This window comes from Pollachius pollachius (genome assembly GCF_949987615.1).
Source record: "Pollachius pollachius genome assembly, chromosome: 6".
In the NCBI taxonomy this organism is placed as follows: domain Eukaryota; kingdom Metazoa; phylum Chordata; class Actinopteri; order Gadiformes; family Gadidae; genus Pollachius; species Pollachius pollachius.
The window spans coordinates 27,055,756-27,074,282 of record NC_136939.1 but is presented as its reverse complement, the minus strand read 5'-3'; the positions used below and the strand labels follow the sequence as shown (position 1 = coordinate 27,074,282).

Sequence of the window (18,527 nt, the reverse complement as noted above, 5' to 3'; positions counted from 1 at the left end):
CGCCTTCGGCTCCTTAGGTCCATGAGGATCCACCCAACGTCCCACGTCTCCAGAGTCAAGCCCGTCCAGGACAGCCCAGGACAGTGGTGATCTCTGTTGGGAACCGGTTGTTCCGCTGGTCGAGGGAGAAGGGCCTTGATTTTACTGTTGGCCTGGTATTTCTCCTTACCCCTCCTTCTGAGACAAAGCTGGTGTGGTCCTCTGCTGATGGTGGTTCTTTGTGACCCTTTCGACACACCTCCAGCACTTCGGCTTGCTTTCTCAGGACTTGGTCGTGGCACCATCTGTAGCGCCCCTGTTAAAGCAAGATCTTGCAGCCTGATAAGATGTGCAGGAGGCTTGCATTGGGGGCATTGCAGAATGAGCAGCATTCTTCGTTCCCAAACCACTGGTGAAGGTTCCGAGGACAGGGTAGCGTGTCGTAGGTTGAGCGAATGAGGACGCTGAGTCTTGCCTGTGGAATCTTCCACAGGTCTGACCAACTGATGTTCCAGTTAACAACTCCCTCCCAGGTTGTCCAGCTTCCTTGTCGGCACTGCGACACAGCCTTGATCTTGTAGCAATCTTCCTTCATCCTCGTCAGCTCTGCCAACACCATCATCACCACCTCCACCTCCTTACGGTTGGCCTTTGACCACAAGCATGGCGCCTCTCCCCATCCTAGCCCTGCTCTTCCTGCCTGTACTCTTCCCATGATCTCCCAGTATTGCAGCCGACCAACAGCTTGGTCAACCTCAGATTGGGCATTCCACTTGCGGCTGGTTGGAAGACTTGGCATTTGCGTTCATTACCGACTGGTCTGTGGACTCCCTTAGCTCGAGAACCAGTCTGGTCTTCTCCTGCATGTAGCCCAAACTTATGGACGGCAATGGCAGCTGAAGTGTGTTCCTCCCGAAGAGACCGGTTTCAGGCACCGTGGCAGCCCAAACCACTTTCGGAAGAATGAATTGGCTTTTCCATCCATCTTACTTGCGGTCGATGAGGGGATCTCACTCATTTTCAGGGGCCACATTACCCTCCTGTAGAGTGTAAACTGGTAACACCAGACCTTATACTTGCCAGGGAGTTGGCTTTGGTTGATCCTTGTCAGGCCATCAGAGAGCTGCTTCATGACGGTTTTCCCCATCTGTTTATCAGACAGCTCTGCAGTGTACTGCCTCCCCTGGATTTTAATAGGTTGCTCAGATAGGAGTGGGATTCTTTCTCCTCCAATGAAAAAGATGGTGCTGTCATTTCGGACTACTCTTCTGAGGGACAGGCTACGAGATTTGGAGGGCTTGATCTTCATTCTTGCCCACGACATCAACTCATCCATCCTTTTCAGCAGTCTCGATGTGCATACTGCTGTCTGAAGGAGGCTGGTGACATCATCCATGTAGCTCCTCAGTGGGGGCAGCCTCTGACCAATTGGTAGTTTGATCCCTCCAACCATTTGTCCTGCTCCGATGAGGATTATTTCGAAGGCTGCTACAAATAGTATTAGAGAAATGGCACACCCCATAGTGATTCCTACTTCGAGCTGCTGCCACCCGGTTGTGAAATCCTGGAGGGAAAAACACATCTGCAGATCGCTGAAGTACTGTGCTACCAAGTTCTTGACGCAGGTGGGCATGTGGAAGAATTCCATAGCGTAGTTGATCAGCTGATGTGGGACTGATCCATATGCGTTGGCAAGGTCGAGCCAGATGACATGCAGGTCGATCTTCTCCCACTTGGCCTTCTGGATCTGGTCCCAGATCATCGTGGAGTGCTCTACACATCCTGGGAAACCTGAGACTACTGCCTTCTGGCAGTTGGTGTCGATATAGCCGTTTTCTAGCAAGTAGTTGGTCATCCTTTGGGCTTGCACTGAGAAGAAGATCTTCCCTTCTACCTTCAGCAGGGCGATGTTTTGGAATTGGCCAATATCTCTGGATTTTGTTTTCTTGGGAATGAAGACTGCTACCGCTCTTTACCACTCGGATGGAATGAGTTGCTTTTTCCACTTCTCATTAGGTACCATAGCAGCTCTAGTACCTTGGGGCAGTTATACTTATAGAACTTGTAGGGGACTCCATTGGGGCCTGGTGCTCAAGAGGACCTTGCCTTCTTCACAACTTGCCTGACTGCGCTGAGCTTGGGGGGCATAATATTGAACTCAGCTGTCGGCAGTGCAGTGTGTGTGTGTGTGTGTGTGTTTCTGTTTAAATTTGTCTGTTGTCTGTTTCAGTGTGTCTGTTTGTCTGTTAGCGATTCATACAACCCGTCCCATTAGTTTGGTGCATATGAGGCCGAGGAGCTGTGTGAACTCCCCCAGGTCTGCATTGTTCCTGTTGCCTGGTCTCTGCAAGGCCTGTAGCTGGCCGGTGTAGCTGCGATGCTCTCTGGGAAGGAGGGGGGGATTGTGTGGGTGAGTCGTCTCTTGCTGGGGATGGCTCCATCCTGGGGTCGTCCTAAGGCTGCATCCTTGAGGGCTCTAGCAAAGACACCCACCATGTCTCTGCGGAGGTGCACGTGGTTGTGGAGGCTGCTGATGTTCAGTGCGGGGTGGAGGGCCAGATGTACATTGGGCAGGGGGGAATATCCTCTGTAGATATCGGCGTTAAACCTGTGGATGGTGGCGGGGTGAAAGTCTCTCCGGGGCAGGATGGTGATCCTGGAGATGGGAAAGGTGTGTGTAGCTTTCTCTGCCACTCTCTCCTGCTGGGCCCTTAGATCGTTGGTGCCTGTATGGATGATAATGTGCCCGGGCTGACCGAGGGTGGGCTCAGTCAGCAGCTCAAGGGCAGTGTCAGTTGTTGGGCACCATACTTTGCAGAGTTTTTTCCCCAGGAACAGCTGTTCTTTGTTGAGAAATTTATAGTTTGTATCAACTAAAATGATAATGTCAGCGTCTGTGGGTATCTTTGGCTTTGTTTTGTTGGTAGGAGGGGTTGTTGTGTTGGTAATTGTTGGTATTGGTTGTGGTGTTGTAATTAGGTTCAGCTTGACGGGGGGTATTTCTGATTGTTTGGGGGTTGTTTTTTTTGGAGGCCTTCAATTTGCTTTGTCCAATTCTCCAACGTTAGGTCCTTGAGGAGTAGCTCTTCTTTGACGGCGGTGAGGCCTCTCCTCATCTCCTCCCCGTCCTGCTGCAGCTCCTTCACCTCTCCTCTGAGCTCCAGCAGGGAGGCCCTGAACTCAGCCCCTAACAGGCTCCTCTGCTCCTCTAGCTGCTGCTGCTGCTGCTGCTGCCACAGTGGACTCCAGTGTGGGGCAGCTCTTCTCTTCTTGGGTCTTCTCTATCTCTGTGTTGTTGTTCATGTCTGTTAGGGTCTGATTTGTGGTCCCAGTCAGGCTTTTTATTGTTTTGAAGTTTTGGTTAATGGAGCTGAGGCTTGCCTGACTGCCTTGAAACATGACTCTGCAATTGTGGTATATGTTGACGGTGAACAGGGGGGCGCTGTCGGTCTCCTCAATTACAATTTGTCTCCCACTACAGATCCCCCTTTTCTTGTGGTGGCTGTAGTGGGTACATATGGCCTCATACCAGGCTCCAGTGTTCTCCATGAACATTAGCAGGTTGTTTATGCTGGCCTTTCCTCCAGTCCCACTGAGGTCAGTTCTCAGAGTGTCTGGTTGTTGCTTTAGAGCAGGGGTCGGCAACCCTAGGCACGAGTGCCACCACTGGCAGGGGTAGCATAATCATTGGCACACTTGGAAAAAAAAAAAAAAAAAACCTTTTTTTTTAAATTATTATTATTTAAAAGATTCACAGCACAATGCGGCAGCATAATCATTACTACCGATTTTTTTTGCACTTTATTCTGTTTTGGGCATTTCCTTCCAGTGCAATTATGTTTAAATTAGTTACAGAAACCAGTGTTCTGAAATGGGATCAATTAATAGTTTTTTAACCTATGTTGTGAGTAATAGAGAAGAAAATATTTAAAATATTGTTGCAAGTGGCCTTTATGCATCGCCTTCACATGTACATGTCTTAAAGATATTGATGTGGATGGTTCCAACATTCTCACATATTCTCGTTTTTTACATTTCTTACAGTTGCCAATATGTTTTTGAATGAGTTTCTGAAAATTGTGTTTTAAGATGGGACATATGTTATTATAATTTGTAAGCCCATGTTGCAATGATAACAACCAAAAAAACATTTAAAATGTTGATGTAGACTATATGGAAATAGTACAATTCCAGGTCTTCTGGAAATGTTTTTGGTCGCTGTGTCATAATTTTTTAGCTTCCTACCTCTCTTCTGCTAGCAGCCTGCTTGATGGGCTGCTCTGTTGGAATTCGGCTGTCTTTCTTCCATTAGCTGGTGTGCTCAAGGGTTTCATTCAGTAGGTAATTTTTTAAGTTTATCTCAATTTAAAAAGTTAAAACACCTGTAATTTGTCATTTTGAGTGGAGCTCTAGTGAAACCTGACTGTCTCCACTGACTCTCTTTCTCTGTCTCTGTCTCTCTCTCCCTCTCTGTCTCTGTCTGTCTTTTTCTCTCTCTCTCTCTCTCCGTCTCTGTCTCTCTCTCTCTCTCTCCGTCTCCGTCTCTCTCTCTCTCTCTCTCTCTCTCTCTCTCTCTCTCTCTCTCTCTCTCTCTCTCTCTCTCTCTCTCTCTCTCTCTCTCTCTCACTCATTATTTGCTCGTTTGACACCCGGCTGACGGGTGGGGGAGGGGTCAGAGGGGCAGGGGGGAGGGAGTCGGAGAAATGAGGGAGGTAAACATTTTTAAAAATAGATGAAGGGCAAGCAAACGAGCGAATCAGGTGGCAGAGACGCGGAGCAGAGTGTGAACACATGAACGCCACAGGATGACTCAGTCGATTAAAAGGAGAGAGAGACGAATCCCAGGGGACAGGGGGCTGATCTCACCCTCCTACCCCTTCCTTACTCATCCCCTCTCCCCTCCTCCCTCCCTCCCCTCCCCCCTCTCCGCCCTGGTGTCACCCCCCAGTCCTGAGTCTTTCCGGAGGTTTCTTTAGGTTGCATCACGCCGTCGCTCTCGCTGTGCTGAATCCATTTTGTTCCTCTGACAGGAAACGGCGTCCAGACCCGACGCTCAGAGGTCGGGGGGGGAGGGGCGAGAGAGGGGCGACCGAGGGGGCGAGAGAGTGTGTGTTTATGTGTGTTAGCATTGTTAGCATAGCATAGTGTCGTAGCATTGCTAAGGTTAGCATCACGCGGCGACAAGGACCAACTGAACCGAGCTGAGCGGTTATGAAACCGTTCGGCTCCGTTCATCCTTGTCGGTGCGTGATGCTAACCTTAGTGATGCTACGACGCTATGCTAACAGAGCCAACCGCTTACGTTCCAGAAAGGTAACGGTTGGTTCTGTTTGTGGACTGAACTCAAATCATTTAAGAGCGTGGGGGTGTGTTAGCTTTGTTAGCATAGCCCAGCGCCGCCGTAGCATTGCTAAGGTTAGCATCACACTCCGAGAAGAACCGGACAAAACCGAGCTGAATTGTTTAAAAAAACGTTCAGCTTAGTTGGGGGGGGGGGGGGGAGAGACTCTTGAGACTCTTGAGACTAGGCCGGCCGGCGCCTGGTGTTGCTCAAAGGCACTTCCCTGGAATCTTGAGGGGCCTTTGGTGTTGTGAGGGGGGCAGGGGGGGGGAGAGGTGAGTTGCGGGAAGGGAGTGGGAGGTGAGGGATGGGGACTGACTCCCACATGAACGGTGGAAGAGACTGGGGGTGCATCCGAATACTAAGTATCTACTATTTCTGTGCAGTGTCTACTACTTGACCGTTAATGTAGTACGTTCTACAGCTATGCGTAGTACACATTCGGAAACTTTTTGCCTACTACACAATGCGTACTGAGCATTCGGACGCGCTATATTTGTGACGTACTACAAAATGCCTACTATATAGTAGTCAAATATGAGCAGTCGGATGCAGCCTGGATCACGGTCCAATCAGGGGCCTAAATTAACCAGCAGCCTCACCCAATTAGCATCTGGCATTAAGCAACACTCACTTATATGGAGGTAATGTGACTGTGTTCATGTGTTGTGGTACAGTGTTCATGTATAATGTATTAGGGCATTTAGCAGACGCTTTTATCCAAAGCGAATTACATCGGTTAATACACACATTGACACACCGAAGGCAGAGTCAACCACGCAAGGCGACAGCCAGCTCGTCAGGAGCAGTTAGGGTTAAACTGGAGCTGGGGATTGAACTAGGAACCTTTCGGTTACAAGACAACTGCTCTACCTCCAGAGCTAAGTCGACCCCTGTGTTCATGTTCCCTATGTGTTCCTGTTCACTAAGTCATTATGTATGGCTTTGCATGGTTGCATAAAACTGTTTTAGTCTGTATGTGTGTGTGGTTGTGTGTGTGTGCGTTTGTGTGTGCCTGCGTTTTGTGTGTGCGTGTGTGTGTGCCTGCATGTGTATGTGTGTGTGTGTGTGTGTGCTTGTGTGTTTTCCAGCCTTCTGTCAGAAGAGAGAGAGTTAATTAATCAGAGGGTGAATGAAACACGAACTGGGAGTTTGAGTGAGTGTGTGTCTTCAGTTGTGTTTGTGTGAGTGAGCGTGTGTGTGTGTGTGTGTGTGAGTGAGCGTGTGTGTATGTGTTTTTCGAGTCGACTGCTCTGTTGGAATGTGAATGCTTATCTTCAGGCTTTCATCTCTCTCTCTCTACTGCTCTCTCTCTCTGCCTCTCTCTCTGTCTCTCTGTCTCTCTCTCTCTCTCTCTCTACTGCTCTCTCTCTCTGCCTCTCTCTCTCTCTCTCTCTCTCTCTCTCTCTCTCTCTCTCTCTCTCTCTCTCTCTCTCTCTCTCTCTCTCTCTCTCTCTCTCTTGCTCTCTGACTATCAGCCAATCAGAGGGAAGGGCCCTGGTCATGTGGTCTAGGCAGAGGACCAGGTCACTGAGTGGTCAATGTTGGATTATCCCCCCCCGTCCTATGAATCTGGCATGTCTCAAAGACCTTCTGCAAATACCCTGAGTACACACACACACACACACACACACACACACACACACACACACACACACACACACACACACACACACACACACACACAAAAACACACACACACACACATAGAGTATACACAGAGTACACACGCACACACACACACATAGAGTATACACACAGAGTACACACGCACACACACACACACACACATACAGTATACACACAGAGTACACACACACACACACAGAGTACACACACACGCACACACATGCACACACTAGATACACACACACAGTAGATAAACACACACACAAACCACACACAAAAACAAACATACACATACACACACACACACACACACACACACACACACACACACACACACACACACACACACACACACACACACACACACACACACACACACACACACAAAGACTCACAGACACCAGTGTCTACAGTAAAAACCACACCCATTCCGGGAGAATTCGGGGTCAGGGAAAGGTCAGAGGTCGCGACGGCTCCTTGATGGACAGCTCAGAGGATTGGAATGTACATCTGGAGACGCTTGACCCTCCCCCTCTCTACCGCTCTCTCTGTCTCTCTCTCTACCCCTCTCTCTATCTCTCTCTCTACCCCTCTCTCTACCTCTCTCTCTACCCCTCTCTCAGTCTCTCTCTCTACCCCTCTCTCTGTCTCTCTCTCTACCCCTCTCTCTGTCTCTCTCTCTACCCCTCTCTCTGTCTCTCTCTACCCCTCTCTCTGTCTCTCTCTACCCCTCTCTACCTCTCTCTCTACCCCTCTCTCTGTCTCTCTCTCTACCCCTCTCTCTGTCTCTCTCTCCACCCCTCTCTCTGTCTCTCTCTACCCCTCTCTCTACCTCTCTCTCTACCGCTGTCTCTACCCCTCCCTCCCTGTCTCTCTCTGCCGCTCTCTCTCTCTACCGCTCTCTCTTGCTCTCTGTCTCTCTCTCTACCCCTCTCTCTGTCTCTCTCTCTACCCCTCTCTCTACCTCTCTCTCTACCGCTGTCTCTACCCCTCTCTACCCCTCCCTCCCTGTCTCTCTCTGTCGCTCTCTCTCTCTACCGCTCTCTCTTGCTCTCTGTCTCTCTGTCTCTCTGTCTCTCTCTCTGTCTCTGACCCTACCTCTCTCTACCGCTCTCTCTTGCTCTCTGTCTCTGTCTCTCTGTCTCTCTCTCTGTCTCTGACCCTACCTCTCTCAACCGCTCTCTCTCTCGCTCTCTCTCTCTCTCTCTCTCTCTCCCTCTCGTTAATCTTCATTAATTACTCCACCTCATGTTTTATGTTTCTAAAGAATGCACATTAACAATGTTCTGAGGACGGACATGTTTTTTGTTCTAACAGGCAGAACATCGTTCTCGTTTAGCACATAATACATGCTAAAAGCTAACTAATGACTAGCATGTCCAAAAGTCTGAAGGCAGTATGTTCTATAGGCTAACTTATGCTATGTACTTTAGGCTAACTTGTACTATGTGCTAAAGGCTAACATGTATTATGTTCTGAAGACTAGCATGTACCTTAGGCTAATATGTTCTCAGGCTAATCAATTATGTACTTTAGGCTATCATATGATAAAGGATAACATAAACGATGTTCTTAAGACTAGCATGTACCTTAGGGTAATATGTATGTCCTCAGGCTAACATAAACTATGTTGTACTAAAGTTTATGTTTAGTGTGTTTAGTTCAAATCCAATAGTCTGAATGCTGTACGTTCCAAAGGCTCGCCGTCTCTATGCTGCGTCCTGTAGACCTAAACAGTCTTTGTCTCTCTTGACCTACATACCTCCATACCTCACACACACACACACACACACATAAACACACACACACACACAAACCTCCAGTCTTGCATTTGTGACCTTTTTAGGACTCCAGGTAGGGCCAATCATTCTGAGGACCCTGCTTTTCTGTCAACATAGAGGGGTAAAAGTGACATCACTAGGTTCAGAAAAAAATCAGTTTGATCATGTGCACTTGAAACTGTGGAAACACTCATGTAAACCAAACCTCACTTTTTGACAGCATGTTAGGACCTCTTGTCGCCGCCCCTCAAGGCGGGGCAAACAAGTGTGTGTATAAAACCAAGTGGAGACCAAAGTGGATTATGAATATTATCCACCCTCATCTGTAGTTAAACAGTTTTCTGACCATGTAACTGTTATCTCACCTTAATTTCTGTACTACCATAGCCTGGCCAAAGCCTTCCTACGCAATTCCGCTCGATTATCTTCTCCCTTCGTAGCTACGTCTGAGATTTCAGCCATTGACCTGGATTCCTCCAGGAGAATTCATGACCTGGCCAGTCAGCTAACGGAGTGAGGCAGCGCAAGAATACTACAGGCTATCAGTCAAGGGCTGATCCAGTCTTTTTGAATGTAAACACCTCCAGTAAACAATCGTTTCTCAATACCTGAATGTCCAGTCCCTCTGTACTGTACTCTGACAGGAACTGACAATTTCACTGCATTCTTTACATTAGTAATCATATGCATGTGACAAATAAGCATCCTTGTATCCTTGTATCCTTGTATCCTTGTACGAAACGATAGTGTAGAACGAGGGGCTGGTCAAGACCAGGTTAGTACTACCACTAAAGACATTATATTGTTGTGCTTTGTAAACTGTATTTTTATTACACTTTTTCTGTTCAAAATAAAGATTGAAGAGTGCATTAATTACAGTACAGTAATTTCAAGTCAACTGACTTAAAATGAAAATAAAATGCTATAACCCCCCCCCCCCCCCTCCCCCGACAACAAAAAGATGTCCTGCCACCCCCCACCCCCCCCTGACAAAACATGTCCTCATGTTTTCCTTGTGAGAGACACAATCCTATTCCGGACATAGTACTTAACTGCCCTCCAGTCCCTGTTCTTGAGCGCTTCAGGACTCCTTCTGATGCACTCCTCACATTGTTCCTTTCCGGGGGTTGTGCCCTTTGTGATGAACCTTAGGATAGGATGAGACAGCTTCAATATTTCCCCATGCACAACATAGAAGCAACAAGACAGACAGATAGTAAACCAATGTCAAAATTTACGCCCGGACCACCACTGACACCATCCCCCGTCAGAAAATACTTCCAACGTCCCTGTCAACAGGTGTTGGAAACGGTGATTAATGCACATTTTATTTATGTGCATTACCACGGATGCGCATCACTAATTCGCATCAGTTGGATTGAAACGCAACTATCGTGTAGTGAGTGGGCAAGTGGGCAACTTATCAAGAAAAAAGTTAGAATCAGGTCAATCAGTCAGTACCTTCCCATTTGCGACTCCACAGCAGCAACTTCCTTGTCACTCCATTTTTTTTTTTGGGAACTTGGTGCCGGGTCTGAAAGACACAACATTTAGATAACACTTGTAAATCATGATCACAAACGTTTCACTCTTGCTCAACAACCTTACTGAACTTTCTCTACCTAGTCCTTATTGAAACAACATTACAGTTTACTTAAGATTGAACTTATTTTATTGATCATGTGATTCACCTGCTTTAAAATTTGAGTGACAACCATATTTAAATTGCTCAAACGCATTGTTGAGTAGGCCAAAACAACAAAAACAAAAAATTAATTAAAAGCTTTCTGTGTCTCTATTTTTTTTTACACAATCTATGTCTGCAATTCCTAAGCCTAAGAGCACCAAGGTAACATAGTATTTAATAGCTGCACTCCTGACAAAGACCTTATCAGCTTTTTAACTTATAAAGTGTTGATTTGCAGTTAGAATTATCTAACTAACAGGAAACCATGAAGGCAGACATGAACCCTTACATTCCATACCTGAATGAGTTGTTTTAGGCTTCTTTTCTGCTGAACTGGTTGATCTTTGTGAGACTGAGACAAAATGTAGAGAAAAGAATAGTGGAAAGATAATTAATGTCCATATACATTAATTGTGCAAAATACAGACCTTCTTAGGAAGACATTTCCCAAAATACCTCTGCTGTCTGATGATGAAGATGAAGGTTTAAAAGCTGATGATCGTCTTGGGGTGGAACAGCGCTGGGGTCGCACTGATGAGTCTAGAAAAACAAGGAAGAATAACCCAAGTATACGCACAATAGTTTTTCTCAAAAGTGAATTTCATATTAATTCTGTTTACTTTAAATTCTGTGTTCAAAGGAAATTAATTTACAGCACTTTTTTGAGGACAATACCTGAGTCAGAAGGCTGCAGCAAAAGTTCTGAAGATGAACTTGATTCTGACATAGGAAAAGTGCAAGAGAATAAGACCTTCATTAACTATCCACAAACTCACACTAGTTAATTTACAGCCAATCAAAACTACTTAATAATTAACAACATATTAAATACTAAAACAAATGTCAGAAGCAAAGGTCAGAAGCAAAAGAAATTGCTTCCCACCATTCTTTAAGAGGTTGACTAAAAGTCTGCTCCTTAACCTTGCATTCAAAATACTTTTGGTTAGGCGGTAGTAAATTAGAGAACACACTTTTTAAAAATATTTTCCTTATCCTGAAATCACCCACCCCCAATTACATATTAATGCATGCAGTTATTATTTGAAACATAAGACAAAACGATATAAATTGTTTCAGTACATTACCTGAAACATCTGCACTGAATTGGCTCGGTGGCACCGATGAGTCTAGAGGAAATACAACATTTTCAAAATACCCTGAAATGTTGGAAACTTCCTGAAATGAAAAAACAATCATTCTGTTTCCAAGTACATACCATAATCTTCTTGACTTGTCATACGACTCACAGAGGAGCTGGATCCTGAAAAAACAACATGGGTATCATGTTCATCTACTTAGAAGATTGTAATCAATCATGTAGACAATATTGGCATTTCCATTCTCTTCTACTGTTATTATTCTATTTCAGTAAAGACCTCTTCCTATCCACTACTGATACATTATTTACAGTCAAATACAAATTCCTTACCACTGGCCTCAATGGACTCTTCATTCAGACTCTCTTCTTCATCATCCAACTCTTCTGTTATTGTCTGAACAGTTTCTGGAAAACAGTCAAAACACAAATGAGCCAAAATAAGCACAATACATGGACATGGTCATTTTCCCTACACCCTACACTTCTTACCTCTGGGCTCTATGGTAATCTCTTCCAATGTTTTCCCTTTGAAGTCTGCCAACTTTCCCTGCTCGCATGCCATCAGAATTTTGCTTATTTTGGCTAATTGCAGAGTCCCCTCTGGCAAGCGGTAATACTGCCTGTGGATTCTTATGTCGTGCCCTAAAAACTCCGCCAACTGATCAAGTTCGGTGTCTGTAAGGTTCAGCACCTTGCTCAAGGTGGCCACTTGCTTTCTGAGTTTCGTCGAAGAGAGGGTCTGCGGCTGCTCAGCTCCACATTCTCTTGCGTAGACACGAATGCAGTCTGACCCCTTTAAGTGAGATGCACTGCCAGGCCTGGCGAATAAGAAGTCATTGTCAGGTAGGATCCCGCAATTTGATCTCTCCTTTGCAAGCAGATCCAATGACTTGACCATAGCAGGGGTCAATAGCACCGGCACCTTCCTTCCTCTTTTCCCTCTTACTTCCATGCGTGAAAAGTATTTGCATAGAATTTTTTCCACCTCCGATAAGGCATGAGCGATGTCATCATGTACAGGTGTTGACACCCTGGACAAGTAGGTCGTCAACAACATCTTGGAAACCTCTCCTTGTCGACGCCGATTGAACAGGATAACTTTGGCAAGGATCACTTTGGCGAGATTGGTCCAGTTTCTTGGCGTCTGGTCACCGGAAAGCACGTTGGAGTACTCCTCCTGTTTCTCATCCAGATGAAGGTGCAACTTTTTGACGTCATCAGTAAATGGAATAAGCTGAGGCGCATTCCATTTAGCTTCCTGCAGTGTTCGGTAAGCAGACGCAGAAATGAACTCATTCCACCGTGTTCTATATATCTCGCGGAAGTTTTCAATCAGCTTTGCTTTGTCTTGATTTCCTGATATGAGGGCTTCACATGCAACAAGGTCTGCTACTTTCTTTATGCTATGTCCCAGTTTTAGTGCCAGAGATGACTTTTTGATGGTGTTGGTGTTCTCGTCATAACCTGCAACAACCTTTACTGCTCTGATTAAATGATGGAAATTTGATGGCATGACATACTGCTCAATACTCTTCAGAGGAGTGACCTCCTGTCCAGCCAGCAATAATCTTCCAAGCTCTCTTAGTGTTGCGCGGATATGCTCATCCTGTGACGCTCCTTTCTTGTTTAGCATTTGCTGTGCTAATGCAATTATGCATCTGTCTTTTTGAACTGCCTGTGCGATCTTGTCCTGGCACATGTTACTTATCATTTTCCATGTTTTGGTTGTCACACCAGCAGGAACTGGCTGAGCAAATGCACACAAAGACTGAACTCGCGTTTTTCCTGGCTTAGCTTTACCACATTTCTGTGAAAGAGCACACCGTTTCATATGCTTCCACATGAACTTCTTTTTGAAAAGTCCTTGACAATTGGGACAGTGGTGATAGTCTGAGGCATCTGCATTGGCACCACTGGATTGTTTGCAAGGCACTACCACACCTTTCCCTTCTCTAAGTGCCTCTACGTTATGGGCTCGGTTCCCCCTTTTCCGTAAGTAGTCTAACTGCAGCCTTCTTTCCTTAGATCTTTTTGGACATGCCAGTGCTCTGGCCACTTCTGCCTCATCAGCATGCCTCTGTTCGAGATGGCGCGCAAGCTTTGGGTAACATTTATCACAAAAAAGGCAGTAGTTTCTTTTCTGATGGTACTTTTTTGTCCCATCCTTCACTTTTTTTACGTTCATTACAACCACGGAAGTACTGCTACTCTCCACTGCACTTTCACTTTCCTCTGGCAGTTGTCTGACCCTCTTGTACACTTTTCTGGGTGGAATCTTGAAAGCAAATCGGCAAGAACAAAAGTAAACTGTAAATTGTGCATGCACATGTGACAATATAGACACATTTTAAATTGCAAGACCATTTGTCATATTCTACTAACAAACTACAAGAGCAGATCTTCACAGTGTGACTTCAGCAGGTAAGACATTCAAGGTTCTCACACATTTAAAGTAACTCACCGGCACTTTCAAAGGCTCTTCATCAGAGGAGCCATCTGATTCCTCAGATTTTTGAGGGACATACTCCTTGTCCTCGTCACTTACACTTTCACTACTGGAGGACTCAGTCTCAGTAATGTTCAGCATCTTCTTGGTTAACTAAATTGATATGAAGCCAACCATTTGAATTGTAAAATATATATATATTTTTTCCCCAACAATAGACAACTTGCCAACACCTCCGACTAACAACTTTGTCACAAACCTTCTGACAAGCAGGTTTCTAACCCTGACCTGGTAAAATAACCAGAATTATTCAACTACTACAGCCTTTCTGCAAACCTTCTGTACTGTACACTGTTGATGCTAATATTTATATATATATATATATATACACATACATACATATATATACACATACATACATACATACATACATACATACATACACATATATATATATATATACATACATACATACATACATACATACATACATACATACATACATATATATAAAGGGATAAAGAGTTACATCACCAGTTATTTTGAATGTCAAAGAATTCAAACACCACACTTACGAATACGCTGTCTGTCCTTTCTAGAGGAGGTGGCTCTGGCTCTTCCTAGATGAATGGATGTTAAGACAGACAGACAAGTTTACACACACTCACAATGCTATGAAATTAGAATACAACCAACATTTGAAATGACTGTCTATCCACAAGATTCCAAAACACACAGTGATGCATTACAGTAAGCTCTGGTGGCTCTATGAAAGAACATGCATCCATAGGGATACCCCACAGTAGAGCAAAGTTGACAGCTAACATAACAGTAGCTTTTTTACTAGAATAATGTGGATAGTAACCTGTTGCAGGTCTTCCAAAAGCAAACCAGAAGTACTAACAGGTATGCTGTCTTGAACCAAATGATGTCTTTTTGCACACTCATCATGGTGTTGGCGCAATCCATCCATACGTTGTCTCAATCTGCCCAAAGCCTACAATTTAAAACATCCTATGTCAATCACACAAGTTTTACTGAGCACACTTAGTGTTACGGACAGGCAAAGGCTTGGGTCTTGTGTTTGGGTGTGTCTACGTGATGACGTGCACTAATTGGTCACGTGGTGGTGGTGGCAGTAGTGATTTGAAATATCACCTGTTCACTCGCTAGGTGAGAGTTAGTTAGTGAGTGGGTGATGGGGGAAGCCTACTTTTTGCTGACCGCTTTATGCTTCCCATTTTTGGCACTTTGCACTTTATCCTGCTGGGAGTCTGCACTTGCACTTTATCCTCGCTTATGAACTTTATCCTGATATACTTGAAGTCTCGTTTATAGATTACTGCTAAACCTGTGGATTCTATCGCTACTGTGGATAATATGGATATGAACTGTCTGACTCACTGATGTTTTTAATGCTTGGATACTGTGAAGATTAAATAAAGCAACCTAAACTGAAACTTGATTGTTTGGAAGTTTGGACATCTAGTGCGTCGGGCACGTTAGTTTCCCCTACTCAGCTGCTTGGCGACTGAAATTTGTGAGACAGTCGCCAATACTAAGTATCATACTTTATTAAAATAACTTTAACAAGATAACTAGAGAATACCTCAGCTGAAACATTAGGACAAAACAGATTTGCTTCAGGAAGAAAGAGTCATTTGTTTTTTGTAAAGTTGACGCTGTTTGGGGTGCAGACTTTACAAAAAGCAAATGACGTTTAATGACAACAGTCATAAACACAAAAAAAGTGTCATTAATGTTTGTTCATTCTACACGTCATGTTCAGGGATGCGTTTGGCATAGGACAAAAAAAATATACGAAATATACGTACTACATAGCGCGGCCTGGCAACGGGAACCCCCCAATTTCCTCGTTCCATTGGCACAATCTATTTCCAGTGTTAATTTTGTCACTTATTTTAGATTTAGTCTTAGTCTTAGTCTTTTGACGAAAATGCTTAGTATATTTAGTCACATTTTAGTCATTGTTTTCCTTTGTAGTTTTAGTCGACGAAAAGTCCTTACATTTTAGTCAACTTTTAGTCAAAATGTTTTCTCTTTTTAAACTAGTTCAATTAGGCTAACCCTATATAGGCTATATGGACACCTGCTAAGTTGTTCCACTCAAATAGAGTACTAAAGTGAAAACGTTACGTTGTCCTGGCAACCGGATTTTCAGTTCTAAACAACCGAACGAGAGATGGCGTTCTCCATTGCTTCCATGTGTTGTTTCTTTCAAAATTAAAATAAATCAATTTCAAGAGGTGAAAATCACTACCAATCGAAAAATGTCGAGGCGTTCATGTATTCCCCTGGGGTATTAAAAGGAAAAGTTTGTAAACGTTAGTTTAGTTTAGTTTTTTTTTTAATATGAAGACAATCTATTCTCAATATTACTTACATCATTGGTAAAGCAAACTCACAAATCGCAAAAAGATTGTTCCTTTTCTATAAAAGGTTTGTGTGGCATAGGATTTCCCCTTGTTAATTTGGTATGTGTAGAACCGAAAATCTGTTGCGCTCGAAACGTGACGTCACACTTTAGTACTCTTGTCCGTTCAGCCTTCAAAACGATAGCTGGTAAATTGTGAAAAATGCATTAAACTGTAATCAGAAAACGCGGTTATATGCTATAAACCCTATAGTATCTTGGGTATAAAGGCTGGGACGAATTTCAAAGTCCACCTTATGTTGAAGTATAGACCGTGGCGATTCCCATTGAAACGAATGGCGCGGTGATTTTCTTCAAAACGAGAGCCGGTAAATTGTGAAAAATGAATTCAACTGTAATCAGACAACGCGGTTATATGCTATAGACCCTAGTATCTGTGGAATAAAAGCTGGGAAGATTTCGAATCATGTACAATGCATAACGTTAGCTCATAGCTGAGTGGACCATACCTCCCGTTGCCAAGTCGTAGCTAAGGTCCGTCCTATTTACTGGAGGAGTGAACAGTTGCATAAGAACCTTACGGGAGTGTACTGATTGGAAAATATCGTGCATTTTGAATGTCTAAATAGCACACCAATAGCATTTTCGTCCTGTGTTCTCGTAATGTAAATCTGTAGTCTGATAAAGTCATTTACAATCCATTAAAACCATGCACAGAAAGCAGCCTGAAAAGATGATTAAAACAGTAGTAATGAAATCAGGGTAAAACACATACCTTCTCTGACCATTGCTGTGAAATTGTGCTGTCATTAGCTGACTCCATGGCTTCTCTGTAACAAAAACGTGCAAATACTATTAATCAACTCGAACTAGTTCATCCGTTTTGGCTAGGCCTACTAGTCTTGAGCTTATAATCATTCGAGGCTATGTTGTTAAAGAAAATTATATGACGTTTGCATGCAAGTGGGCAAAGCCATCAGGATCGCGCGTGCAAGATGTAATTAAGACGTAATGCTACTTAAAATGACTTCTTTATTATGCCAGAATTTTCCAATAGTGCAAAAGCAAGTTGAAGACGCCGAGATAATCGAACGCTCCACGACAAACATTTACCTAATAAAACTGTCAAAAGCATGAAACCTCCACTTTATTAAAACCGTCTTGTCGGGTAAAATACGCAAAGCTATGATCAAATCCAGCAACTAACTTTCCTTAGCGATTTTCAGTAACACTGACTAGCCTCCCTAAAATGTTAAGTTCTACTCGATTAAAAACGTATGAAATAATGCTTTACACGTCAAACACTGTACACATTTTAGCAAAATAGCTGTGGAGTTATACAGAAATGGCTTTAGTGAACATTTTTCTTACCTGCATGCATTCATACATCAGTCTTGACCATCCATCCAAGTCTTGTTATCCAAACTTTTGCATTAGGTGAGGAGATATCCCGCGAACTTGCCAGGTTGAAATTGGGGGAGGGGTACATTAAGGTATATCTTAGGACCATACACCAGTTTGTGTTTAAATGAAGGCGCGAACTACGATCACGTGTTACAGCAGTGGGGGGTTGGGTCGTCAGCGCTAGTCTATCTTAGGACCATACACCAGTTTGTGTTTAAATGAAGGCGCGAACTACGATCACGTGTTACAGCAGTGGGGGGTTGGGTCGTCAGTGCTAGTCTATCTTAGGACCATACACCAGTTTGTGTGTTACTAAAGGCGCGAACTGCCGTCAGTGAGAAGGGATGCAGAAATACACATGATGAGTTTAAAAAGTTTAATAAGGCTATTTAATATTGAATTATTGTAGCAAGGACTTTTATTCTAAAACAGTTGTAGGCACAGGAAACAGTTGGAGGGAGACATGGTTGATGGCAACTGAGTTGGAGTACCCAAAAAGTACTTGAATTATATTTTGTTGTATTTGTATTGTATTGCCTATTTACCTCCAAATACAACACTTCTTGAGACTTGGGAGTGGCATAGAGGATGGGCGTGGAATGGGTGTGGTTTCAGAATTTCATACACACTGCAGTACCACTAAATGACCAGACCATTTTGGGGTCTCCACTTAGGAGTCAACCAGGAATCAACCCCTACACACACACACTTCGACAAAAACACAAGATTCTGAAGACTTTTACATTTTCATTACCTAGTTCCTACA

At 44.1% G+C, this 18,527-nt stretch overlaps 1 protein-coding gene and 1 long non-coding RNA gene across 2 annotated transcripts; both read right to left on the bottom strand.

The window, feature by feature from the left end:
- Positions 1–9,732: 9,732 nt before the first annotated feature.
- Positions 9,733–12,936, bottom strand: LOC307076969 (uncharacterized protein; the record flags this gene model as incomplete). Its single annotated transcript, XM_079738201.1, has 9 exons — positions 12,006–12,936; positions 11,847–11,921; positions 11,634–11,678; positions 11,503–11,544; positions 11,093–11,137; positions 10,874–10,957; positions 10,716–10,769; positions 10,192–10,264; positions 9,733–9,877 (listed from the first exon to the last, which is right to left on the bottom strand). Exons 1-9 carry the CDS (start codon positions 12,571–12,573, stop codon positions 9,733–9,735), a joined length of 1,131 nt encoding a protein of 376 aa, XP_079594327.1. The 5' UTR covers positions 12,574–12,936.
- Positions 12,937–13,694: 758 nt separating this feature from the next.
- On the bottom strand, positions 13,695–17,237 carry LOC307077332. The gene is made up of 4 exons (XR_013811932.1): positions 17,133–17,237; positions 14,538–14,959; positions 13,978–14,115; positions 13,695–13,791 (listed from the first exon to the last, which is right to left on the bottom strand). It is a non-coding gene; the product is annotated as an uncharacterized lncRNA (long non-coding RNA).
- Positions 17,238–18,527: the final 1,290 nt, after the last annotated feature.